Source organism: Patiria miniata, unplaced genomic scaffold (assembly GCF_015706575.1).
Source record: "Patiria miniata isolate m_02_andy unplaced genomic scaffold, ASM1570657v1 HiC_scaffold_20, whole genome shotgun sequence".
NCBI lineage: Eukaryota > Metazoa > Echinodermata > Asteroidea > Valvatida > Asterinidae > Patiria > Patiria miniata.
The window spans coordinates 36,987,507-37,009,427 of record NW_024037059.1 but is presented as its reverse complement, the minus strand read 5'-3'; the positions used below and the strand labels follow the sequence as shown (position 1 = coordinate 37,009,427).

General features: G+C 40.2%; 1 protein-coding gene across 1 annotated transcript in view; it reads right to left on the bottom strand.

Annotated features, from left to right (window-relative positions):
• The window catches only part of LOC119728943, a 288,712-nt gene that overhangs the window by 59,468 nt on the left and 207,323 nt on the right, over nucleotides 1–21,921 (bottom strand). Inside the window, exons 170-179 of the mRNA XM_038201391.1 lie at nucleotides 21,155–21,580; nucleotides 19,971–20,291; nucleotides 19,392–19,506; nucleotides 18,707–18,921; nucleotides 17,777–18,094; nucleotides 16,726–16,892; nucleotides 16,324–16,483; nucleotides 15,947–16,196; nucleotides 15,253–15,488; nucleotides 13,772–13,901 (exon numbers count right to left, since the gene is read on the bottom strand). Of these exons, the coding sequence (XP_038057319.1) occupies nucleotides 13,772–13,901; nucleotides 15,253–15,488; nucleotides 15,947–16,196; nucleotides 16,324–16,483; nucleotides 16,726–16,892; nucleotides 17,777–18,094; nucleotides 18,707–18,921; nucleotides 19,392–19,506; nucleotides 19,971–20,291; nucleotides 21,155–21,580 (2,338 nt within the window). The remainder of the gene's footprint in view (nucleotides 1–13,771; nucleotides 13,902–15,252; nucleotides 15,489–15,946; nucleotides 16,197–16,323; nucleotides 16,484–16,725; nucleotides 16,893–17,776; nucleotides 18,095–18,706; nucleotides 18,922–19,391; nucleotides 19,507–19,970; nucleotides 20,292–21,154; nucleotides 21,581–21,921) is intronic.

The following is a 21,921-nucleotide window of genomic DNA, read 5'->3' as shown; positions in this document are numbered from 1 at the left end:
CATGTGGTTCACAGAAAGTTGCAAAATAGTTATGAGCCCTGCCCACTCCATTACTGTTGAGTCACAATTGCTTCCAACACATTTTTGTGTTGCTCTTATTATTTTGGTTGTATAACTCATTGCCACCCACTGCTTATAAAAGAGGTTAATTCCCATGCGTGGTTTTTGTGGGTAAATGACAATTTAAGCCAATGTTTGTGTTGTTTTTTTCCTCAATGAATTTTCGTTTAAATATGAGTATTTGAACCCGTCTCTTACTGTATTCTATAAAGGCAGACTTGTTATTCACATGAATACAAATGCAAAGTGAAGTCGATGTCAAAAAACATTAGCGTTGAATTCAACTTTTGCAAATTTACACTGATTCGCCGAAATTTGCTGCGGTCACGTTTGCGTTTCCATTCTCACCTATTGTGAAATGGCCTGAAAATGGTCCAATTTCTTGATAAATTTCTTAGTTTTATTAAGAAAAAAATATATGAAATAACCATTTTGACCATTTTTTGCAAGACCTTTAAAGAATACAGAGATGAAAAACAGACAGTAGGTTTGTCAAATTTGCCATAAGTGGATTAAACCAGACAGGATACTTAAGCTGGCATCTGACAAGTAAGGCAAAGCCTTTCAACTTGTTCCACCTACACACTTATCCTGTCAATGGTGATTAACCCTGGTCACATTTCTGGTGAAACCAACACAAAAGAACCTTTTAATTTATGAAAAGCATCGCAAGACTTTGATAATCCTGATTACTATATGAAACTGAAACATGGTCATTCTTTACAACTTAACATTAGATTCAAGTGGTTTCGCCTGGGATAATTTCGAGCAAAAGTTATATTACAATTTTTGAATGGAATTAATTTATTCAAAGTCGTTACATTCCTCACTTTATATTTATATTATATTCAATGCAATATTTTTGAGTGATTATAATTTTGTATAGATGGCTTGGTAAAGGGAAAATTTTCAAGTTAAAAAAAAAATAGTTTTCATGAGCTGTACCACAAGGATAAATTCCATGTGTGATACGTTTTCATTATGAATCAATTAATCATAAATGGAGGAGATGACAATCTTAATCTTCACTGAGAGTGTTGAAAAGTTTTATATGATTATTTCATTTTTTTTTGGGGGGGGGGGGGCAAGTTAGTTTAGGTAAATAAAAAAAAATGTATTTTTGCTTCAGGCACAGTTAGCCACTTAAAGTGAATATCCTATCTTATCAAACAGGAAATTTAAAGTGCCGACGGACAGTTTCCTAAAAACTTCCCAAGTTGTACAGGAAATTCTTATTGTAAGGTCATTAATTGTACCAACTGCTGTATCAGATTCGAACTAGCCAACAGACCCCAGCAACTATAGGCTTGGTGGTAGAGTGGTTAAATGTCTACACTAGAAGTTGGGGTTCGAATCCCACCAAAGAAGCTAGTGAATTGTTTTTTTCTCACAAGTTCCAGAACACTTGAGTACACAGAGCTCATAAAATTACTCGGCGAATGGCAAGACCCAATTCAAATTGACATGTCCGTGACAAATTTCCATCACATGTCTTCATATGTTGCTTTAATAGTTTAAGATCCAGCCTAGATAGATAGTTTAAGTCCCAGCCTGAGTAGTATGGGCACTTGAGACAGCGCCCGGCCGCTAAATTGATTATGTGACTGTGCATGGTAATCAAATGCCTTCTGGATGTTCCTGGGAATATGTTAACCTACATTTGAAAGATTAGAAAAACAACAGCAGATTTTGACAAAAGAAGATGGGGGGGGGGGAGTGTAAATTTGAGACAAGAGGTAGATGGTATAATTTTTTTATCAGGATTGTCACTGTCAATAGTTTAAAATGATTGACCATGAAAATATATGCAACACGGTTCCACAGAAACAAAAACAGGACAATCTCGTCAATGCTCGTCTTAGAACTGACCTTATTTGTCTAGATTAAAGAAGACTTAAAATTCTTAGGGGAACCTGGGACGCTGATTAACAGTGTAGAACAGCACCCTGAAGACTGCAATGACTGAATTCCCAAGATGATAAGGAAAGATCCTGTAACATTCTAAACACACTGAGTCATCACGATCAACGTTGGATGACTGCTGATGTTACTGGCACAAGGAAAGCTATTTGCATGACTGCAATTCTTAAAAAGTTGGTCAATAAAATAGACAAATGGGTACACAAACCCTAATTCTGTAGACAGATCAATGTAAATAAACTGACAGTCATAATTAATGTACATTGAATGGACAATTTCCTTCGCAAAGATTTTTTACTTGGGGAAAAAGAACTTGACATAGGCCTACATCAAGGATGTTAGTGGAACTGCAACATTTTTGCAGTTTTTGCAGAGTTCTACAAGAAGGAGTATATGACATCACTATGGTATTTGTCATTAAAAAAACAGGAGGAATTTCTGTAATCACAGTAGGACTTGCATCCCCCAAAGATGTTGATGAAAGTCATTTAACAATTCTTGTGCATGCTTGTGAGTCCCTACATTTCGCCTCTGAAGGACTTGTTAAGTTTGCAACATCAGGCCGCATTAATTTTTAAACTTTGCATACTTGTTATATATCGGTGATTTAAACTGCAAGGGGTCTTGTGCCCTGACTTCAAGTTATACTACTAATGTCGCAAGTAAAAAATGTGGGTAGCAGTTGCATTCACAGATATATGGCATGATTTGCAAAGTTTGAACTTGGAGATATTCAAGCTCTACGAAATGCACTCTGTGAAAAAAAGTTCACTTTAACTGCCGACATTGTACATATCAGGAGGTGTGCCGTTTAATACATTCCAAACTGCTTCCGAGAATTTTTCTTCTTTTTTCTAAAGGCCACAGTATAAAATTACAATTGATTCATGGTTGGAATTCGGGCAGGAAAAGCAGACATTTGACACACAGGAAGCTTTTCAAAGGAAATGGCATCGGATATTTACACCTGGAAGGCCTCGAACTAAATCCCACAACAAAGTCATGTGTCATTAATTTTTGTCTATTCTAAACTTGGTGATTGAATTTAATGACGTGACGGCTTTCACAATGTTTTGTTGATTATTCTAAAGAAACAGGAAGTTAGTTTCTCAGTTGGTGAAATATCCTGAAAGGCTTTTGAAACTGCGACATTTTCGCACTGAAAAGGGCAAAGTTCTTACATTCTTAACTTTAACGTTGCAGGAATTTTGTTTTTCAATAATTGTTTTCATTGGAACAGGAAATAAGCAGTGTTTGTACTGACAGAAAAATAGTTAGAAAAGATGACATTTAAAACTAAAATTCAGACTTTTCCTTGTTTTGAGAGTAACTTTGACAAATACAACAGAATGTCCCTAAAACCGTGAGTATATGGGTTAAATAAGTCACGGCAATATGGGTCATATTCTATACATTTAGGTTACAAAGTGTGACTTTTTCCTGTCCCTGTTACCTTTGGGGGGGGGGGGTTCTACCCGATGTTCCCCAATGCCTATGTTCCCCAATACCGATCGATGTTCCCCAAAATCCATAGGATTAGGGTTAGGGTTAGGGGTAGGGGAAAAAGTGGACCCCAAGTTTATAGAAATGACCCATATGAGGATACAATTTTACAAATACAAATTTCTGCAGTTGCCAACTCTCGAAGCTGCAAGCCCCTTTAAGCAAACATGACACAAGAACTGTGCCAGCGTAATGTACATTCAGTCAACAACAGAGGGCAGTATGTATTCCCCTCAGATATAGACATTATGCACAGTGTGCTGTGAGGAGAACAAGTCCCACTGGTTGTCTTATACACACATCTTCATTCAATGGTAAAGATATTCAGCCGTGTTGTGCAAATATCGGTCAACAAAGGAGGTTTTATTGATGTCCCTGCAGCTTCTAGATGTTTAACCCTACTCTGTAGACTTTTTTTTGTTAAGGTTCTCAGAATCTACATAAAGTCATACACTCTGCAGTGAATATGATGTTCCATAAGCTCCCCACAGAATAGTTGTTGGACTACATGGTCCTGAAATTGAAGTACTGCAAAACCTGGGCTGCGTTCCACTTACATGAACAACGTAAACATTGACAACAATTTCCCTTTGGCTATATGCACAAAAATATTGTGAACGGTCGGCAAAATTTGCTTTGAGTAGAACACAGCCAAGGGCCCAATGTCATGGAGATGCTCAGCAGAATTACTACCTAAGGCCGGGTAATAAAATAAAACAGTTTCTCGTCTGGGCTTTAAAAAAAAAAAAAAAAGATGGCGGAAGGATTCTTCCATTTTCTCAACTCTTTCCTAATACAAAATTGTGTCCACAGGAGCAGTAACCTTTTCTACATAGCTACAATTTTTTTTTGAGACAAATAAAAAGACAACATATTGATCATGTATTTACAAACTATATTGCAAATGTATGAATTAAAAAAAAAATTAAGGCGGGCAGTAAACCAGGAAGCAGGCAGGGACGAGAAACTTGTTTGTTTATTTACTCGGCCTAATACATTTTAATGCTGACCATGAAATTTTGCTTCATGGGTTCTTGGCACATCTGGAGTGCCAAGAAAAAATTCAGCCATATCTCTTTTATGACCAAATCATGCACTTAAATGTGTTCTTATTGAAAAAGGCTTTAACAAAGTGGACCACTTTCCCTGTAGGACACTGTTACCATGACAACATGTAGGATAAGCCAAAGGTCTTTGATAAACATGATCAATCACAATGTGAGACACTCAAACACTGGTTAATAAATAGTCAGGGGAAGGGATGTGTTCATCATGTCATACAAAATCTGACACCAGGAACACTGAGCGAAGAACTGTGATATACACATGTACATGTATACAAGCTGCAGTAGAAATATCACATTATTGCCAGAGGCATAACAGATGAGCTCAACATTAGTGGGTTTCTCTTTGATGTCACCTTTTTTTTTGCATTACAAATTCCTTGGCTAAATTCGGAGACTATATATGATAACTCTATTTTTATATTGGCAAAGAAATTTCAAAGGAATTGACTTTTTGAGTTGAAATTATACTTAATCTGTCATGCAGAGACTCTGTAAAATCTGCACAACACTAAAAACAAATGTAACACAAATGGGACTTAATGTTTGCATGGTGGACATGATCAATGAATGGGAGGTTTGCGGTGACACCATGTGAATGATATCTCTCTGTGAGATGTCTGTGAGAAGAACCAGTTGACGTTTCGAAAAAGTGAGCTCTATTCCTCATTGGTTTAACCGGATGTTTCAAACGGAGTGCTCTGTTCGTCAGAACAGAGTTCGAAGCAGATAAACCAACTGTTTCTTCTCAGAACCACACAACTCACCAAGAGATATCATTCTCATGGTGTTTCATCAAACCTGCCTTTCATTGAAATGTAACACAAATTGAACAAGTGGGAATTATCTTTGGATATAAAACCTCACGTCTGAACTGGGACAAAAACAGGGGAACAAACAAATTCAAATTGGGACCTATCTATTGAATTGAAAATGCATGCACAACACCACTTTTGTGAAAAAAAATACATAAATGAAGGGCTGAAAGCTGTAAGCAAAGTAACATTATAAAAAGCTAGAAGCATGATAGCTTTTGAGAAAAAAAATGTTTCCAATGACGATGAAAAGATAACCAGGAAGATATAATTCTAAAAAGAGAACAAGTCAATATTGGACAAAATGAAACATTTCTATAAATGCAAAAAAATAAAGAAAAAAGTAAGAGAGGTTCATGGGATACCCAGTGAGACCTTAATTTATTCTTACGTATGTCAAAATTTATTTTTGCCATATCAGACTTTTATTTTCTTTTGCACCACTTGTCACGTTTGCCTTTCATTTGGACCTTGTGACTTTTTATCTGTTTATTTTATTGGTTTTCATATTTCATAGAATCTAGTCAGTGTAATGACAATTGCATTCTGTGCTATCAGTTACAGTTGATTAATTTAGAGGAAAACTGTATTGAGGATTTTGGGGAACTACCCCTTCATAATAAATGGTATAGAATATCAACATTTGCGGGATGGGGTTCCAATGAACTAGTCCAAAGACTTGTTGGTTAATGTATAATCATTAGATAAGATTTCAATTCAAACAAGTTCACAGTTCAAGAGCTTGTGAATTGGTTTCAAATTATTTTTGTTCCTCAGTAATCGGATCTTCCACGAACTGACTGATGTGAGGCAAGAAACACAGGAGACATTGAATGAAAAACATATGTTTTCAGAAACAGATATACACAATCAAAACAAAACTTAAGTTTTGGGACATTTGCACGAGAGACGTTTGTTTAATACAGTTGTGTAGCAACCACATCAGCTACAAAAATGTTACTGTTAGTGGACTGTGACATCTGTGCCTGAAACTTGAGGTATACAGGAAAAGTACACACACATGTATACGGTGCCGATATGTTATGTACAATTTGAAAAGAAAAAGCTTGAAATCAGGCAATTGCAGGACATATATTAACATCCCTGCTGCTACTTTTATCTCAGTGAAATTTTGCGGATTCAACCCAATCTTACCCATTCCTCAAAATTCCAGTAGGTTTAGCCCCCAAAAAGGTGCTTTGCACTGGGCTGAATGCCCTTCGAAAGGTTTAAGTATGAAGAATGTGTCATTATAGTTTCCTGCACAGTGGAGTTTGGAAGATTTTGGTGCATTCGGAAGATTTCAGAAGATTTTGGTGGATTTTGGCAGAATTTGTATTTTCGTGGATTTGGAAGATTTTTGTACATTTTGGAAGCCTTTGATGGATTGTGTTAGATTCAGGATGGTTCAAACCAAAAATGCCCAAATATTTAGGGTTAGACAGCAAAAAATAAATAATACATAAATAAAAAAAAAATAAAAAAATTGGCATGCACACTAGTTTGTCACACGCTGAAAGTGACACTACTGAATATGAAGCCCAACTTTTGCTGGTGAAGCGGGATATAAATGAAGAGCTGGAAACAAATCAAGAAGCAAAAGCGAGAACTAAAATTTGAGGGGGGGGGAGGAACCACAAGACACAAAAAAGAGGGAGGGGTGTGGTATCATCACCTTCTGGAGCAGCCGTCGCATCAGGTTCCTCCTCTTTCTTCAAGCGCTTCTTGGCATCGTGCCGTGAGCAACATGCTCCCATACTTCCAGGAGCTTTGGTGAGAATTTTTTAATGAGGGCAGGCATGAAGAAAGCAAAGGATTGGATCGGTTATGAGCAAACAGAAAGCCTTGAACTTAAAAAAAAATGGCGTCTTCAGATACAGAACTGATTTGCAAAGATATTCTTCTTGTTATTTCATAGGTTAAACAAGAATATCAAATAGAGTTGGTTATTTCACAGTGAGAAAATATTTTCTTCTGATTTATTTGGTAAAGATATTCTGCTTGTTATTTTAGCTGCTCAACAAGTATCCAAATAGTTGGTTATTTCACAATTCCTTGTGAAACTTTTGAAAAGAAAAAAGAAATTCAAAGTCTTTGGTACTATGAATGACTTTTCAATAAACTGACCTAAAGATTTCAAGTTTTGTATGCAGACTTCTTAAATTTGTCAAAATTCCACGCATCATTTTTACCAGTGTTTTAAAAATCATGCTTGAATATTTCTTGAAAGGCTAATTGCATAAATTATTCAACGTCTCATTTGTCAATTATCAATCATGCAGCATAATTAGGAATGCATGTATAGGGAATGCTGGTCCCCACACTTCAATGAAATGTTTGTGAAAATATAATACAGTTTTCCTGGGTTGTGCCAGGTAAATTTTCTGTGAATTTGTTAACAGAAAAGGCTGCCATTTTTGTTCAGTCTGCTGTATACAAACTATGATTTGGAAGAAAAAAAACAAACAAAAACATAAGTAGCCTAATTTCCACAAGCTTAATTGGTTGAAAAAATATCAACAAATTACCACACATATTACACGTATAACATAAATAGGCAGCGGAGATGAACTTGGAAAATACTGACAGACGATATGACTTTAAGGTGTCTATGCCTAAGCCAGAAACAAGTATCATTATGAAGCATATTGTGTACATATGTGACTATGGTAACAACTGAACGTGGACTGTACATAAGGATAGAGAAAAAGACATGACAGGACACTATAGACAACACACATACCTTGCCAAGTCACAGCCAATTATGTAAAAAGCCGGCATGCAGTAGTGCAACGACAAAGTGAGAACTAGAACTCCGCGCGTCGGTATCACAGAACATTAACAGTAAACGTGGGTTGTACGAGTGACCTTGTCGCAACAAAATCAACACAATGGTAGTAGGAATGAACATGGAAATACTTTGTACAAAAAAATATCACATGCTGTAGCATTGTTCATGCGGAGAGACAGACAGTGTCGGTGGGACAATTGAATGGGGACACATGGCTGGATCAATATGCAAAAGAAAAAGAAAAAAATGCAGATGTCAAGGGTCATTGACTGAGGCCTTGGAATTGGTAGCTGTGGGACAATGAATACTGGAACAATAAAAGTCTAGGGCCCGGGAAAACAAAGAGAAAGGATCTCAAAATATACTTGTAAGTCTTTTCTAATTTATTTATATGTATCTTTTTTTTTTGGAGAAGTGAGAGATGATTTATACAGAAAGAACAGGTTTGTATTTTACTTATGCACTGTTCCGACGCGAGTGTTTTGCTTTAAGCCTCGTGTGTGACTTTTCTGCTGGACATTCATGTTGCATACTTGTTTTCATACGACAGACTCTTTGACATTTGAAATTAACACCGCTATCACCGACTCGGTCGCTTAACTTTCCACGGCTAAAGTTTCAGCACGAAGAGGGAAAAAAAATCTGGCTGTAACAACTTCTGAGTCATTTGATATTGTGATTTTTTTCTCTCAAAAAGTACTTGAAAAATTCGGGCAAATTGTATTTTTTAGTCAGCCATGCTTCCATAAAGAAACAAAAATGATGTCATCACGATAATATCGTATATCGCAATATCTTTTTCCTGATATTTCGGCTTAAAACTAAATGGATATCGAATATGCTGAGTTATATTTCAGTTTTCCATTTTTTTTCTCATTTGTTTTGCAAATATGGAATGGCATCTACCAAAATCATGGCATGCATGTTACTATTAAAATCCAACAAACAGGTACAATTAAGGAGCAGATTCGTATTATATATTTTGCCTGGATCCCCAAAAATGTATCATTTAAAAAAAAAATATCCTGATCACTTAAAAAAAAACAAGCTGGTTTTTGGATGGAGTATATCTGTCCTAGAATAATCTGTCCTGAATATACAAGACCTAGCTGGATTGCAACATTAAAAAATTATTAAAAACTAAAATATAAACACCATGAATATAAACAATGACACTTTTGAAAAAAAAAACAAAAACCCTGGTTTAAGTGTGCACGCAGTAAACCTCACTGCCAACGTGAACACCATAAAAACCAAGGTTACTTTTTAATTGGTGACGGATGGTAGTGTCGGAACATGTTTTATCTTTCTATGAAGAAGCTAATATAGATATGAATACATGCATGACTCCAAATCGACAATAGTGCATTGTCCCTAAGCTTGGGGGCACTGTACTTTTTTTGGCCATTTCCAAGTCAGTATTTCGACAATTAGCTGGAGCTTAACACAGCCTGTTGGAGCTGCATCATTGTCAGAGTATAGTCTGACTGGCACCACCATTATCTTCAACGGTTGCCATGGAAACAACCTTGCTAGTTAATTTGCCCTTTTGAGCTCAAGCCAATTCAAACAAATGATTGATGAGTTTTGATGAACAAACTGACCTTCTCAGAAAAATATAAAAATATGCAAGCCTGATAAAAAAAACACGCAATTGTTCAGCAATGAGCAGTAGAAGTACAAAATACATACAAAAGTCCCATCATTACAAATGGCATTGTTTTTACCATTCACCCCACCCCATTTGTTTCATGAATTAAACATGAGCTTCATACATGACCATGGCGAGTCATTTGGCATAATGCCAGATATACAGGTCATATAAATATCATCTCTATGAATTTTACACACAATCGGAGGACATCAAATTTATAACAGTTTTTACAATAGGCGATATATAACACATTTAACTGCACCTTTTGCTTTGATTTTAGCTAAAATTTAAAAACAAAAAGAGGGAAACGGCACATTTCCTCTAACTCTTCTTCTTCTTTTTTGGAATTTGCATCATTTGTACAATTTCAAATTAGACACCTAATTTATCAATTTCGCCAGATCATATGGAAATAATTCAGTTGACAAATTCAGTACACGAACATGGCAAGAATTGACCAGCAGGCAACATGGGACAAGTGGGAAAAAAATCCTCACTTGGGACCTGCGATATGGAGAACACTGAGAAAAGCACAACACAGAATGAAAACATGCACACTACCACAAGTGTGAGCACCGTGTGAAAACATACAACTGCACCAGTGTCAACGATTGAAATCCCCGAACAGACTGGGTGAAATGGGCCGTGAACGTAACAACATATCCCATTATAACCCACCAGAGGTGTCGAGTCGGAGAATCAGTCGGCGTTAAATGGCAACATGGGGTGGCACGGCAACAGGAGGAATAACGGAGCAGTTATAAAACAGCTGATCACGGTGCGAGGTGTGTGCTGCCATCAGACGTAATTTACATATCGCCGTGGACGTCCGTACGCCATGTTCAGCACGTGGCAATCGGCGAATGTTGATTCACTAGATGCCGTACACGATAAATCCTGAGTCTCTTTACAGATGACAATTCGATTGTAGGCTACAGATGTCATACAGACACGATACTATCACCAAAAATCTACACTACGTGAAACATTTACGTGTCACTTGGTAAAATGCTTTCAGTGTCATGTGTGTCTGTATATTATAGATTGATATTGGATGCTGTGTAGCCACACAGGATTTCACCCTTCTTTATTTACTAATGGTAGTGGTCCACCCACACCGTGAGGTTAAAATATCAACCTCATTTGCTATGCGGTGCATATCATTATCTATATTTACATATGAATGGACAGGGAGTGCTGGGGGAAACCGCAGGCCTGGTTGCATGGCAAATCAATATTGATTGGGTAAATTTGAATATGAATTGGTGGTGGGGGTTAGGCCTACATCAGGGCATTCCTGGCCTATCCATTTTTAATGATAGGTGTGCAACTGTATTGCATAGATCGGAGAAAATGACAGTGGAATTGGACCTTCATTTTTTTAACGAAACTTTCTGAGTTTTTCCCCCACCCTAAAACAAAATTCTGTAAATGTTTCTAAAAACTGAAAACAATTTCTAGTGGGGGTGTTAGAGCAGTTTAAGCTTTCAATCAGTACATGTATATTACTCTAATTTGAAAAAAAAAAACAAGATCAGTTTGTTTTTCTCTTGAAGATATGAAGCAAAAAAACAAGAAGTGCACACAAGAAATGTAGTTTAAAAATATCCACCTGATTATCTTTTCAATTATTTTTAATACTGAGCCACCAATGCCAACTGCTTGAGTCTATGTTATGATACAGTGAAGGAGACAGGACAAAATGCCAAGTGACAGATGTTAGATTATTCCTCAATCGGTGGAGGAGAAATTGATCAATGAACTGTTTCACGAAAAGCCAACGACCCGTGAAACGCACAGAGGGAGGCGGCAGACACAAGACCAATATGGATGCCATATGAATGCAGAATAAACCTTCAGTCGGGGAAAGAGATTGTCAACTTCACAAGCTCGCTCCTGGCAGGATTCGAACCCGGTACAACCAACATGAAACACAGAACCAAAATATAAAATTCAAATGCTCCGAAGAATTCTTTACCCATAAAATGAAGCACAAGTAATTCAAAAAAAAATTGACAGAACCCTTTAATTTTATGCAAATTACGTAACCTGGATGTTCCAATCTTATCAAGCTGTACAAGGCTAATGCATGTCTGGTACCTGACGACACAACCATGATGTTATGTAAACGTGCCAAACAGGAACCAGCAGCTGGCGAGGGCTGTATGCAAATTGGTTTTAATTGATTGGGTTTGAATCATATCTCTATAGCTTTATTGATCCCCTTGTGTTAAACACTATGTGCACAGGTGCTTTTGTGCTCATTGCATATGATTCAGACAGACGGTAAACATAATGAACCAGTTTGTCAAATGTTAATGAGTTGGTCAAAATTTGTTCCCAATTAAAATAATCTATCAAACTCAAACTGCTAAAGTAAGAAAGAAAAATGACAGCAAAATTTGAAAACAACCTTTAGGCCCCCCCAAAAAGTCTTCGGTTTCTGGTATGTGCACGTCGCCGTAGCCATGCGCATCGGCAAAATGAAAAAGTTTTTTTTTTCAATGAAAGATGATGTCTCAAAACCGCCAAACTCACTGGTTTGACTGGAATCCTGCTGCTGCACAAGTTTAACGTGTTTTTAGATGGGGTTACGATCGAGAATAAGCTTTATGTGGCCTCTCTGGACTCCCATATATTTGCACTAAGTTTAGTCGGGCACCATTTGCAGTGATCAGCCGACATTTGAAGGGAAAAAAAAACGGTAAATAAAACAAAACAAAACAAAAAACAGCGTCGCCACACCACTTTTCGGGCAAGCTCCGTACCAGAAACCGGAGACTTTTTTTTTTTGGCCTTAGGAAGCACACACAATATGAAACTGTAAACTGAATGCTGAAAAAGAAACATGATGCAAAATATAAAAATAAGACACAAACACACGGGAAAATAAAACAACAACCCGGCATACAGGAAAAGCAAAAACACAATGGAGGGATGGATGGGCGGGGTTAGGTGGAAAAAGGGGGTGTTTGTAAACACAGTCATTCCTTTATTTCATCATTCCATGCAACAATTACTGAAGAATAATCATTTTTAACTTTTGCTGGTTGAAATTCAAAGGGTTGTTGTTTAAAAAGAACAGGGCATTCAAGAGAACAATCAAAATTTCCGATTTGGCACAATTTTGAGGCTAAAAAAAATCTGTTTAATGTTATACCAAGTTTTGGCAGACTTTTTGGATTTTACAATTCAATCGGATACACAAAAAGGTCGAAAACATTTTTTAAAAAATGGCAAATTTTTGCAGCATTTCATGCTATCTTTAAAAAGTATATAATATTTTCTCCAGAATTTTCACCATTTCGTATTCCCTTCTGACTACGCAAGCTTTTCTAACACTGAACCATCTTCAAACGTATCTGTTAATATGGAAACCAAAAGTATTCACAATAATGCCTTGTTCCTTTTGTTCCAAAACCTGTAACTCAGTCGCAGCTTTTTATGAATCCAATAAGAATCCAATTTCGATCTCAGGAGGTGAAGATAAGCCTCAGAGAATATCTCACATAAAATGTCTCTCAAGTTGCACAGCCATTCCAATGTTCACCATTCTTTGTATCATCGGTTTGCACGATACTTATATTTGAAGATATAAAATAAACCAAATGTGTGATCATATCCTACAAATTGAGGTTTGTTTTTAATGCACTCCAACTTCACATAGATTTGTTGAGAATTAGACATTCACATCACAAAATATTTCAGGATCATGTGATGACTAAAATATTACATATGAATTTAATATCACAGGACCTGTAAGGCAAATTAAAAACTCAATATTTCCACCTCATTTCTGTTGGATTTGATGACATATTCATGTTCCACGTTCACATGGGACTCAAATGCTGCACCATTGTTTTCTTAAGACGGTGGTGACGATCCCCTCGCACTTTGAAGTGCTGAGTTGTAACTCCTTCGGTGTTTATGATTAAACAAGGAAACAAAAAATTCCAGGACTTACCGAGTGAAGACATCTGCTTGAGGATGTTGTCAGCTCCTGGTTGATGGGTCTTGTTCACGGTCAGGTTCTCGGCAAGGCCTCGGATGGTAGAGACGTTGGCAGAATGGTCGTCGATGTCGCTGGCAAAGACCTGTTAGTGAAAACAATGTTTGCATTCTTGAGAAAGTTGCTTCTTTTTTAAAATCAGTTTCTGTTGAATTGACCTGTCGCCGTTTGCGAGTTAGCCACGCCCCTTGGACAACCCTATGGAGTTTTTGTACACTAAGTTTTGTTTGTCTCAGATTTTGCGCGTTCCGCGTCCATTTGTATTTCTTGGACAATATTTCACAAGCTGCGTTGACGCAATACTACCGTGATAGGTCAATTAGCAGTCTTTTCAAAAATATTAGTTCAGGAAATGTAAGAATGCAATCATTTATTGAATTTTTTTGGCAGCTATTGATTGCTATTGCGCCCATACGCCTGGGACTCATGCAAATAAAGTTCTGCGCACATTAAAAATTATATCGCATGTACTTTGCGTCACAAGTGCACAAACTTTTCCATACACACAGTGCGTCCCATCTCCTTGCCACCCATTGAGACCATGCCATGACATGGAAAAATCAAATTCCCTGGACTAGGGTTGTAGTCGAGTCCATAAGAAGTCCTCACGAGTCTCCACAAGTCCATCACAAGTCCTTCACAAGTCCCCACAAGTTCATCACAACTCCTCATGCATATATCATGAGTCCCCACAAGTCAATCATGAGTCCTCGCAAGTCCACACAAATCCTACATTCTCAAGGCAATAAGCCATCTGTGAGTAACCTATACCCTATATTTGAAAAACATCTGGTACACTGACTTGCTCAGAATGCTTGTCACATTTTAATTTTGAATTCTTCAGCCCACAGACACTGTTGCTAATCACATGATTCAGGGCAAGCTCTTGCATAGTTACATAAGAGACGCTCAGCACCAACACATTGTTCACAATGGGTGAGAATGGCACAAAGACACCAGACCATACCGGAGCTGGGGGTTGCTAGCGTAAGGCTTGCCCCGAATCACGTGATATAGTAACAGTCTCTTTGGTCGGGAGAATGCAAAGTTAAATCGTGCAAAGCATTGGATTAAGTCAGCGTCCTAGATTTCATTCAAATTTAACTCGCAAATGGCTTATTCACAAGCTACTCAAACAAACAGTGTCAAAAGCATTCCTTTGTTACTGTTCATCAGCTGTTACTTGTGACCGGACATGCGATGAACTTGTGAAGAACTCCTGACCCATTAGGCCCCGCCCACAAAAAAGTGAACAACAACATGCGCGCTTCTCTAATGCCACATTATACGCTCCAGCTGCGCACGTCATACCACTCAGACGCATGCCAGACTTTTGTGCATGCATATTGGACAATAATCACTGCTGCAATTGGTTTAAAAAGCACGGGAGCTGTGTTAAATGGATCGGCCTTATTACAACACTGCCGCAGACCTACCATGTGGTCTTGTAGCTTCTTGCGAGCCTCCTGGGCCGTGGGTCCCGGGGTGACCTCGGTCTTGAGCTGCACCTCGGCCTTGTCCATCCAGGCCAGGAAGTCGCCCACCTCGTCACGGTACGTCTGGGCCTTCTCTAGCGCCCCCTCCAGGTCAAACTTGCGCTCCGTCAGCTTGTCGCCGACCATCTGGTAGCGCTCGTTCACGTCCGCCATCTGGCGTTGGACCTCGCTCATGCCTGCCAAAACCATTGAAAATTGTTTTGTTTAAGTTCATTTACAAATATACAATCTGTTTTGTGACTTTATTTAGGCTTTGGAGAGTAAAAATTTGGAGATGGCTGTTGATACATCATGTGTAGTGACTAACTCTAGTTTTGAGAGAAGAAGTATAAACTAGGCATTTTGGTAGGCATGCCCTGACCATCACCAAGCAATATTTGAGGCAGAAAAAGTTTGCTAAGCACTAAGCATGATGTTTATTGCCTGTAACTGATTCCCGGATGAATTTGAATTGAATTGAATTAATCTTTATTATATCCCACTGGGGTAATTTAAAATGCTCGCATACAATAACAACATTGACACATTATAAAACACAGTTACATATACAATTGCACGAACAGTAAAAACGAACAATAAAAAAGTTACAAACAATATCTAAGTAAATGTACAAATTTGGACTTTCATGACTTACCGTCATCCAGCATGAAGGAGCTCTGGTCCAGGTCAGAGCCGATGGAGCTGCGTCGGGAGGAGCTCAGGCTGCGCGAGTCGTAGCTGCGCGTGTCCGAGCGCATGGACAGGAAGAGTTTGGAGCGCTTGATGGGAGAGGTCTTGCCGATGCCCGGCAGGTCTGGGTCCTGGGACAGGGACTCCAAGGTGATGCCGAGGTGGTTGACGTCGTCGATGCGGTTCAGGCAGTTGTCGTATTCGGACTGGAGCGGCTGGATTAAAAAAACACAAGGTCGTTCAACATTCACTTCATGTAAAGTAATCAATGTAGTGACAAATGTGTAGTCAGGGTACCAGACCAAGATGGTTGCCATGCAGCGTAGTGAGAGGGACACCAACCTGGTATGCATCCATCTGGTGCTGCAGGGCCTCCGGTTCGATGGCCACCGGCGGCAAGCGGTCTACCCTGTCCTCAAACTTCTCCAGCCAGTCCAGGGTGGTCTTGTGCTGTGCCTGGAACTTGTCCTGCGCCTCCTGACGTTCCTGTAGCTGGCGGTTCCTGTCAATCAAAGAATAATAATTAGCGTTGAGAAAATAATCTAGAGCGGAATTTGAACCTGTGACCTCAGAACTCTTAGCTGGCGTTCTACCCACTGAGCCTCCCAATTTGAGATGTCTTGGCTCAAGACATAGCGTTATAACTTCTGTGGCTGTCCTAAATGCCTGGCGCTCCAAAATCACAATCGGTCAACAAAATGTTAACTGTCAAACTACACATTTTTCTTGAAAAGTTAGACCTACCTCTTCTGCATGATTCCTTCCAGTGACTCCCAGTTCTTGTTCAGATTGGCCAGCGTGTCCACCACCCGGGTCTTGTCGGAGACCTTGGGGTCGCGAGTCACTTCGCTGCCCAGCACCTTGATGTCCTGGTACTGGCTGCGATGGTCGTCAATGTCACGTTGCATCTCCTGAAATTGGGAAACAAGAAAACTGTTTATTAACCAGTTTGCATCGGAGGCCGAGTATACACGCAAGCGTTTTGCAGTATTCCGAACGGATGACTGATAAACACGCAGGAAGTGAGGCCGGAAATATCAGTCAGTGACCCACTCGCAGCGAGCGAGGCCCAAAATATGAGTGTGCTGTCCGAGGGTGTTGGCTTCAACCCGCCCGGCGTGAGGTCGAGTGAAAAGTAATCCCGCGCCTCGTTCCGTTCTTCTCAAAATAATCCCTGCGTGAACTGGTTAAGGGGATCCAAAAGACAAAGTTAAGTGGGCTTCTGGTGAAGTAAACAATACATTTTAGCCACGGGCATTGCTGTCGGCAAAATCCTGCGTCTGTCGGCAAATATGGCATAAAACGAGCAACGCCGCTAATTGACCGATAGTGTGTTAGACCATCTGCTTGGAGCAGCGCCCCCAACAGTTGGATGCCACCCCCTTCCCTAACAGTGCCCTTAATAATCAGACACCTCCACTACCCCCTATTATGATTTTGTGGTGCCTGGATGCATGGGCATCGCCAGGATTTTTTCTAGAGGGGTGGCAAAGCACATTATATCCCAAAATTCTTGTACTTTCTCAAGCATATTCTCAATTTATCATTTTTTCAAAGGGGGACATGCCCACCCCACCCCAATTGACACCCCTGCGAACGCATTAAATTAACAGCAATATGACTTTGCACCTCTTTTTTTGGTCTCCTTTTTCTTTCTTTTTTGCTTTTCCAGGGGACCCCCCTCCCATGCCTGGATTTCCAGAAAAAAATCCCTGGCTACCTTCGAGACTGGAGGGTCTGTCAGCAACTTTGTTCTCAACCCCTTAGTCAACTGGTCTTCGCCAGCCAATCTTACCAGCAAGCGAGTACCCAGCTCCAGTAGGTCCATGCGACCGAGGTCTTTGGAGGTCAGCCGGTCGATGAACGGCACCAGCCAGTCCTCGAAGATCTCCACCTGATCCTCCAGCTGGGACAGCTTGCCCATCAGCTTGTTCAGGTACTCGCCGTGGTTGCGCACGCTGCTGCTCAGCTTGGCATAGCGGGCGTTGACGTCCTCCAGCCGGGCCTGGGTCTGCCGGGCCTCGGCCGGGTCGCTGGACTGGATCAGCTTGGCGGCGGTCTCGTTCAGCGTGTCTACGGCGGGCTTGTGGCCGTCGATGTCGGTCATCACGTACTGTGCCAAGAAAAAACAGAACACAGGTGGATAGTTGAGAATCTAGACATTCAAAACCTTCCTGAAACTAGTTTCTAGTTCTGTCATATTTTCATTTTATTATGTTCAGCATGTAGGGATCCTATAACGATTTGCACTTTTTTTGATGCTGGTTAATACTTAGTTCGAATTTGTGACTACATGGCATGTTTATAAACTACGAAATCTTACAAGTTCAAAACATTTCAAGTATGGCGAATGTCAGTGCGCTTGTTCTATGACGTCAAATTCACGTCAGGTATCTGTCAGGTTAAGTTTATTTTTCCACTCGTTGACCATAATTTTGAGAAATACATGTTTCTGAGTGAGGGATCATTTTGGATCCCAATACATAAAGTAATGCAAATACTCTACTTTTACATTTGGACAAAGTACAAAACTGGCCTTAAGAACTGTTTATTGTTTTTTTATTTTTATCGATATTCAGAATCCCTCCAAATAAATTAAAAAGGTTGGTGATTGGTCACAGACCTTATGGTTTTGCATCATTGTTATTTAAAACCCCCTCCCACAAAAATTCCAGGCTGCTGATTGGTCATAGCAAAAAATACAGGATTGTGATTGGTCAGCTACCTTCTGGTCTTGCATCATCTCTAGTATGGCCTCCTTCTTGGCCGAGATCGGCGTGTTGACCACGCGGCTGCCGTTCTTCTCAGACACGGCCAGCCAGCGCAGCAGGCCGTCGATGCCTTCCTGCACGCTGTGGGAGTGGGCCAGGGTGCTCTGGAGCTGGTTGGTGCGCTCGGCGAGCTGCGACTCCATGAAGTTGCATTTCTCCGAGACTTCGCCTGAATAAGATGAAGGACAAGGGAGGGATAGTGCGGTTAGAGTTAATATCACGGACTATGGCTTACCACAGTTTGGGTCATCTTCATCGAGTGCACAACTACTCTCTTCTCTACAGTTTGCTATTTTGACAAATCATCCATGCAGTAAATTTGTGCTTTATCTTTGTTGAGGTCTATGGCTTGCATCACTAAAAAAAAAACCAAGCAGGGCTTTTTAAGGGACATTTTTAAGTGTGCATGGAGGAATTAACTTTGCTGATCCGCAGATGTAGGTCATCAGACTTCTATAAAATGCATAGTCAACCGAGTCGTTCTCCGCTATGGCAGAGTCAACTTGGGGGAGCGTGGGAGCAGAGTCAACTACTGGGAGCTTGGTTAAAAACTTTATGGCGTTAATCAACCATTCAAATTGGACAAATAATTCATATATTTTGAGGAGTTTTTTGGTGGAGTTTATTTCCGTAACTTACGGATGGTTGCCAAGACCTCATCCTTGACGGTGTCCTGCGTATCGGCCAGGTCCTTGCCGTACTCCTTGAACTTGCCCACATCCTTGGTGTGAAGCACGATGTCATCGTGAAGTTTCTGCCAAGAAAAAGAAGTACATTCGCTCGTTATAAATATAAAAGCCGTAAACAGATGTTGATTTTTTCGATGACACCACGCAGGTACAGCAAGATTTATGTTTGCAACAGCAGCTTTTGGGTGAGCAAGTACGGGTGAAGACAATGGTTACCCGTAGTTTGACTTACTCCAGTCAAACACAGGATAGTTGGACTTCTTTAGTCGACTATTTGGAAACGGATCCAGGGGCACAGTTGCTGCACTGGTTACCAATATCCACGCACATCATAATGTACCGCTGGCAGCAAGGATCATGAAGTTTTCTAACGTTTTGACCGGCGGTTGACTGGAGGGGTTCGCACGTTGCTATTAGCGTGCAGGCGTCAGTTACATCACGAATCAACCGCTAGTCGACTAAGGGTCCTCGCCCCGACTTGTTCTTTTCTGCATTGCAAGTAATACCTCAAAATCCAGCAAAATCTTACTTTGACTCTCTCCAACTGTGTCCGGACGTTCTCAGGCTCAGCGGCGATGGGTTCCTGCAACTCCCTGCTCAGTTTGCCGTAGGCCTCATCCACCCATGGCAGCACTACGGCACAGGAGCTGTTGTACTTGTTCTGTTTGTCAGTCAGCTGCTTCAGGTGTTTGTAGTGTGCTCGGCTGCCCGTCCGCAGCTTGTTGTAGCGCTCGTAGACGTCGTTGATCTCGTCCCGGATCACGTTGGCGTCGGGGGCCTCGGCGAAGGTCCGATTGAAGTCGGCCGGGAGGGAGGACATGCGGAAGTCCGTCAGCGACTCCCGGTAGTTCTGTGGCAGTTTGGGGAATGATGCATGCATATTTTTAGCTTGATGAAAGAATTCTTACATTCACCACTAGCTAAATTAATACAGGTTGATGAAGGAGATCCAAGAACAATATTTTCAAAACTGTTAATAATATTTACTGCCTTACACTCTCCAAAGCCAACATCTGGCTACATGTATGTGTTTAAACAATATGTACAATTTAAGTCCATTCCTTTTCTTTTTTTATATACAGAAACGTATTTCACGTAAGGCCTAGACTCTATCCTCGTACATACTACAGAGGAGGCTTTTTTGTAACTTCAAATACATTTAATATTTATTTCTGTCTTTTATTTGTTATTTTATTATTGTAAATGGCATGCAATTCAGTTTTTAACAGCTAACTGTCATGTTTTTAAATAAACCATAAACCAATGTAGTAATTAGATGCATCTAGAACTTTCCAAAGCACTTATCAACATTCCAAAGTTGTTAAATACACAAGAAGATATCAATTGAAAATTTAATGCAGGTTTATAAGTGAGATTTAAGAATACTTTCAAAACTGTCAACGATCTTTGCTGTCTTACACACTCCAAAGCTACAAGTTGAGTCACTAAACAAACTTTAGAATCCTCAGCACAAAAGCTGCCAACATTCACAAAAAAGGTCGCAAAGAGTTCACACATAAAGGCCACTCTGTACTCCATTTTCTAAGCAACTTCGATGTCACAAAACATCTGAGATGATATTCATCAAGAGTAGAAACATGTTCAACCTTTGTCCAGTTTGTCTTTATCTTTATGTTTATTTGTTGCCTCAAGTATGAACTGAATGGACTGTCCCTCCTGCCAACGGATTTCATCCTCAAACATAACTCTTACCTTGGCGTTGTCCACGATCTTGTGACCCGACCTCTGGATGAACTTGAGGTCACCCTTGTGGTCACTGACCTCCTCCATGATACGCTTCTCCTCCTCCACCTGCTTCTTGAGCGCGGCCAGGTCCCGGCCCGGCGCCCTCTGCAGCCCGTCGTGGGTCTTCTCCGCGTCCTTCAACCAGTCCTCAAACTCCTCAAACTCCTCTCGGTACTTCTGCAGGTCATCCAGGGCCGACTCTAGCTTGTTCTGGCGGGTCAGGGACTGGCGATTGACTTCGTCGTAGCGGGGCCGCAGCGTGTCCAGGCCTGCGTGCAGGAAGGACTCGTCCTCGGGACGCAGCTTGCCGCCGAAGTCGCGCAGGAGTTGGCTGATGTCGTTGACGTTCTGGTTGATGGGCTGGTCGTGGGCTACGATGTCATCCCGCAGCACCTTCATGACAGGAAAAAAGAAACTATGTCATAAAAAACTGGAAACACATCGGAAATCTCCTGAGAATGAACAGAGCATACTGTCGAAACACGCGTTCTTTTTAGAACTGTGTAATTCACAAAACTTTTGCCGTCGTATGGTATCATTGCAAACTTTCCCTTTATTCTGACCTCACCATGACATCTTTGATATCTTATTCAAAATCTGCGAACGTTGACATTTGAACCAAGCTGAATCCGAACCCCAGTACTCTGGACTACTGCTCAAGTGTGTCACCCAGCTAAATATTACAACTGTAGGAATGTCATTCTTTAAGACGCTCTTCGTTCGAGATGAGTGGT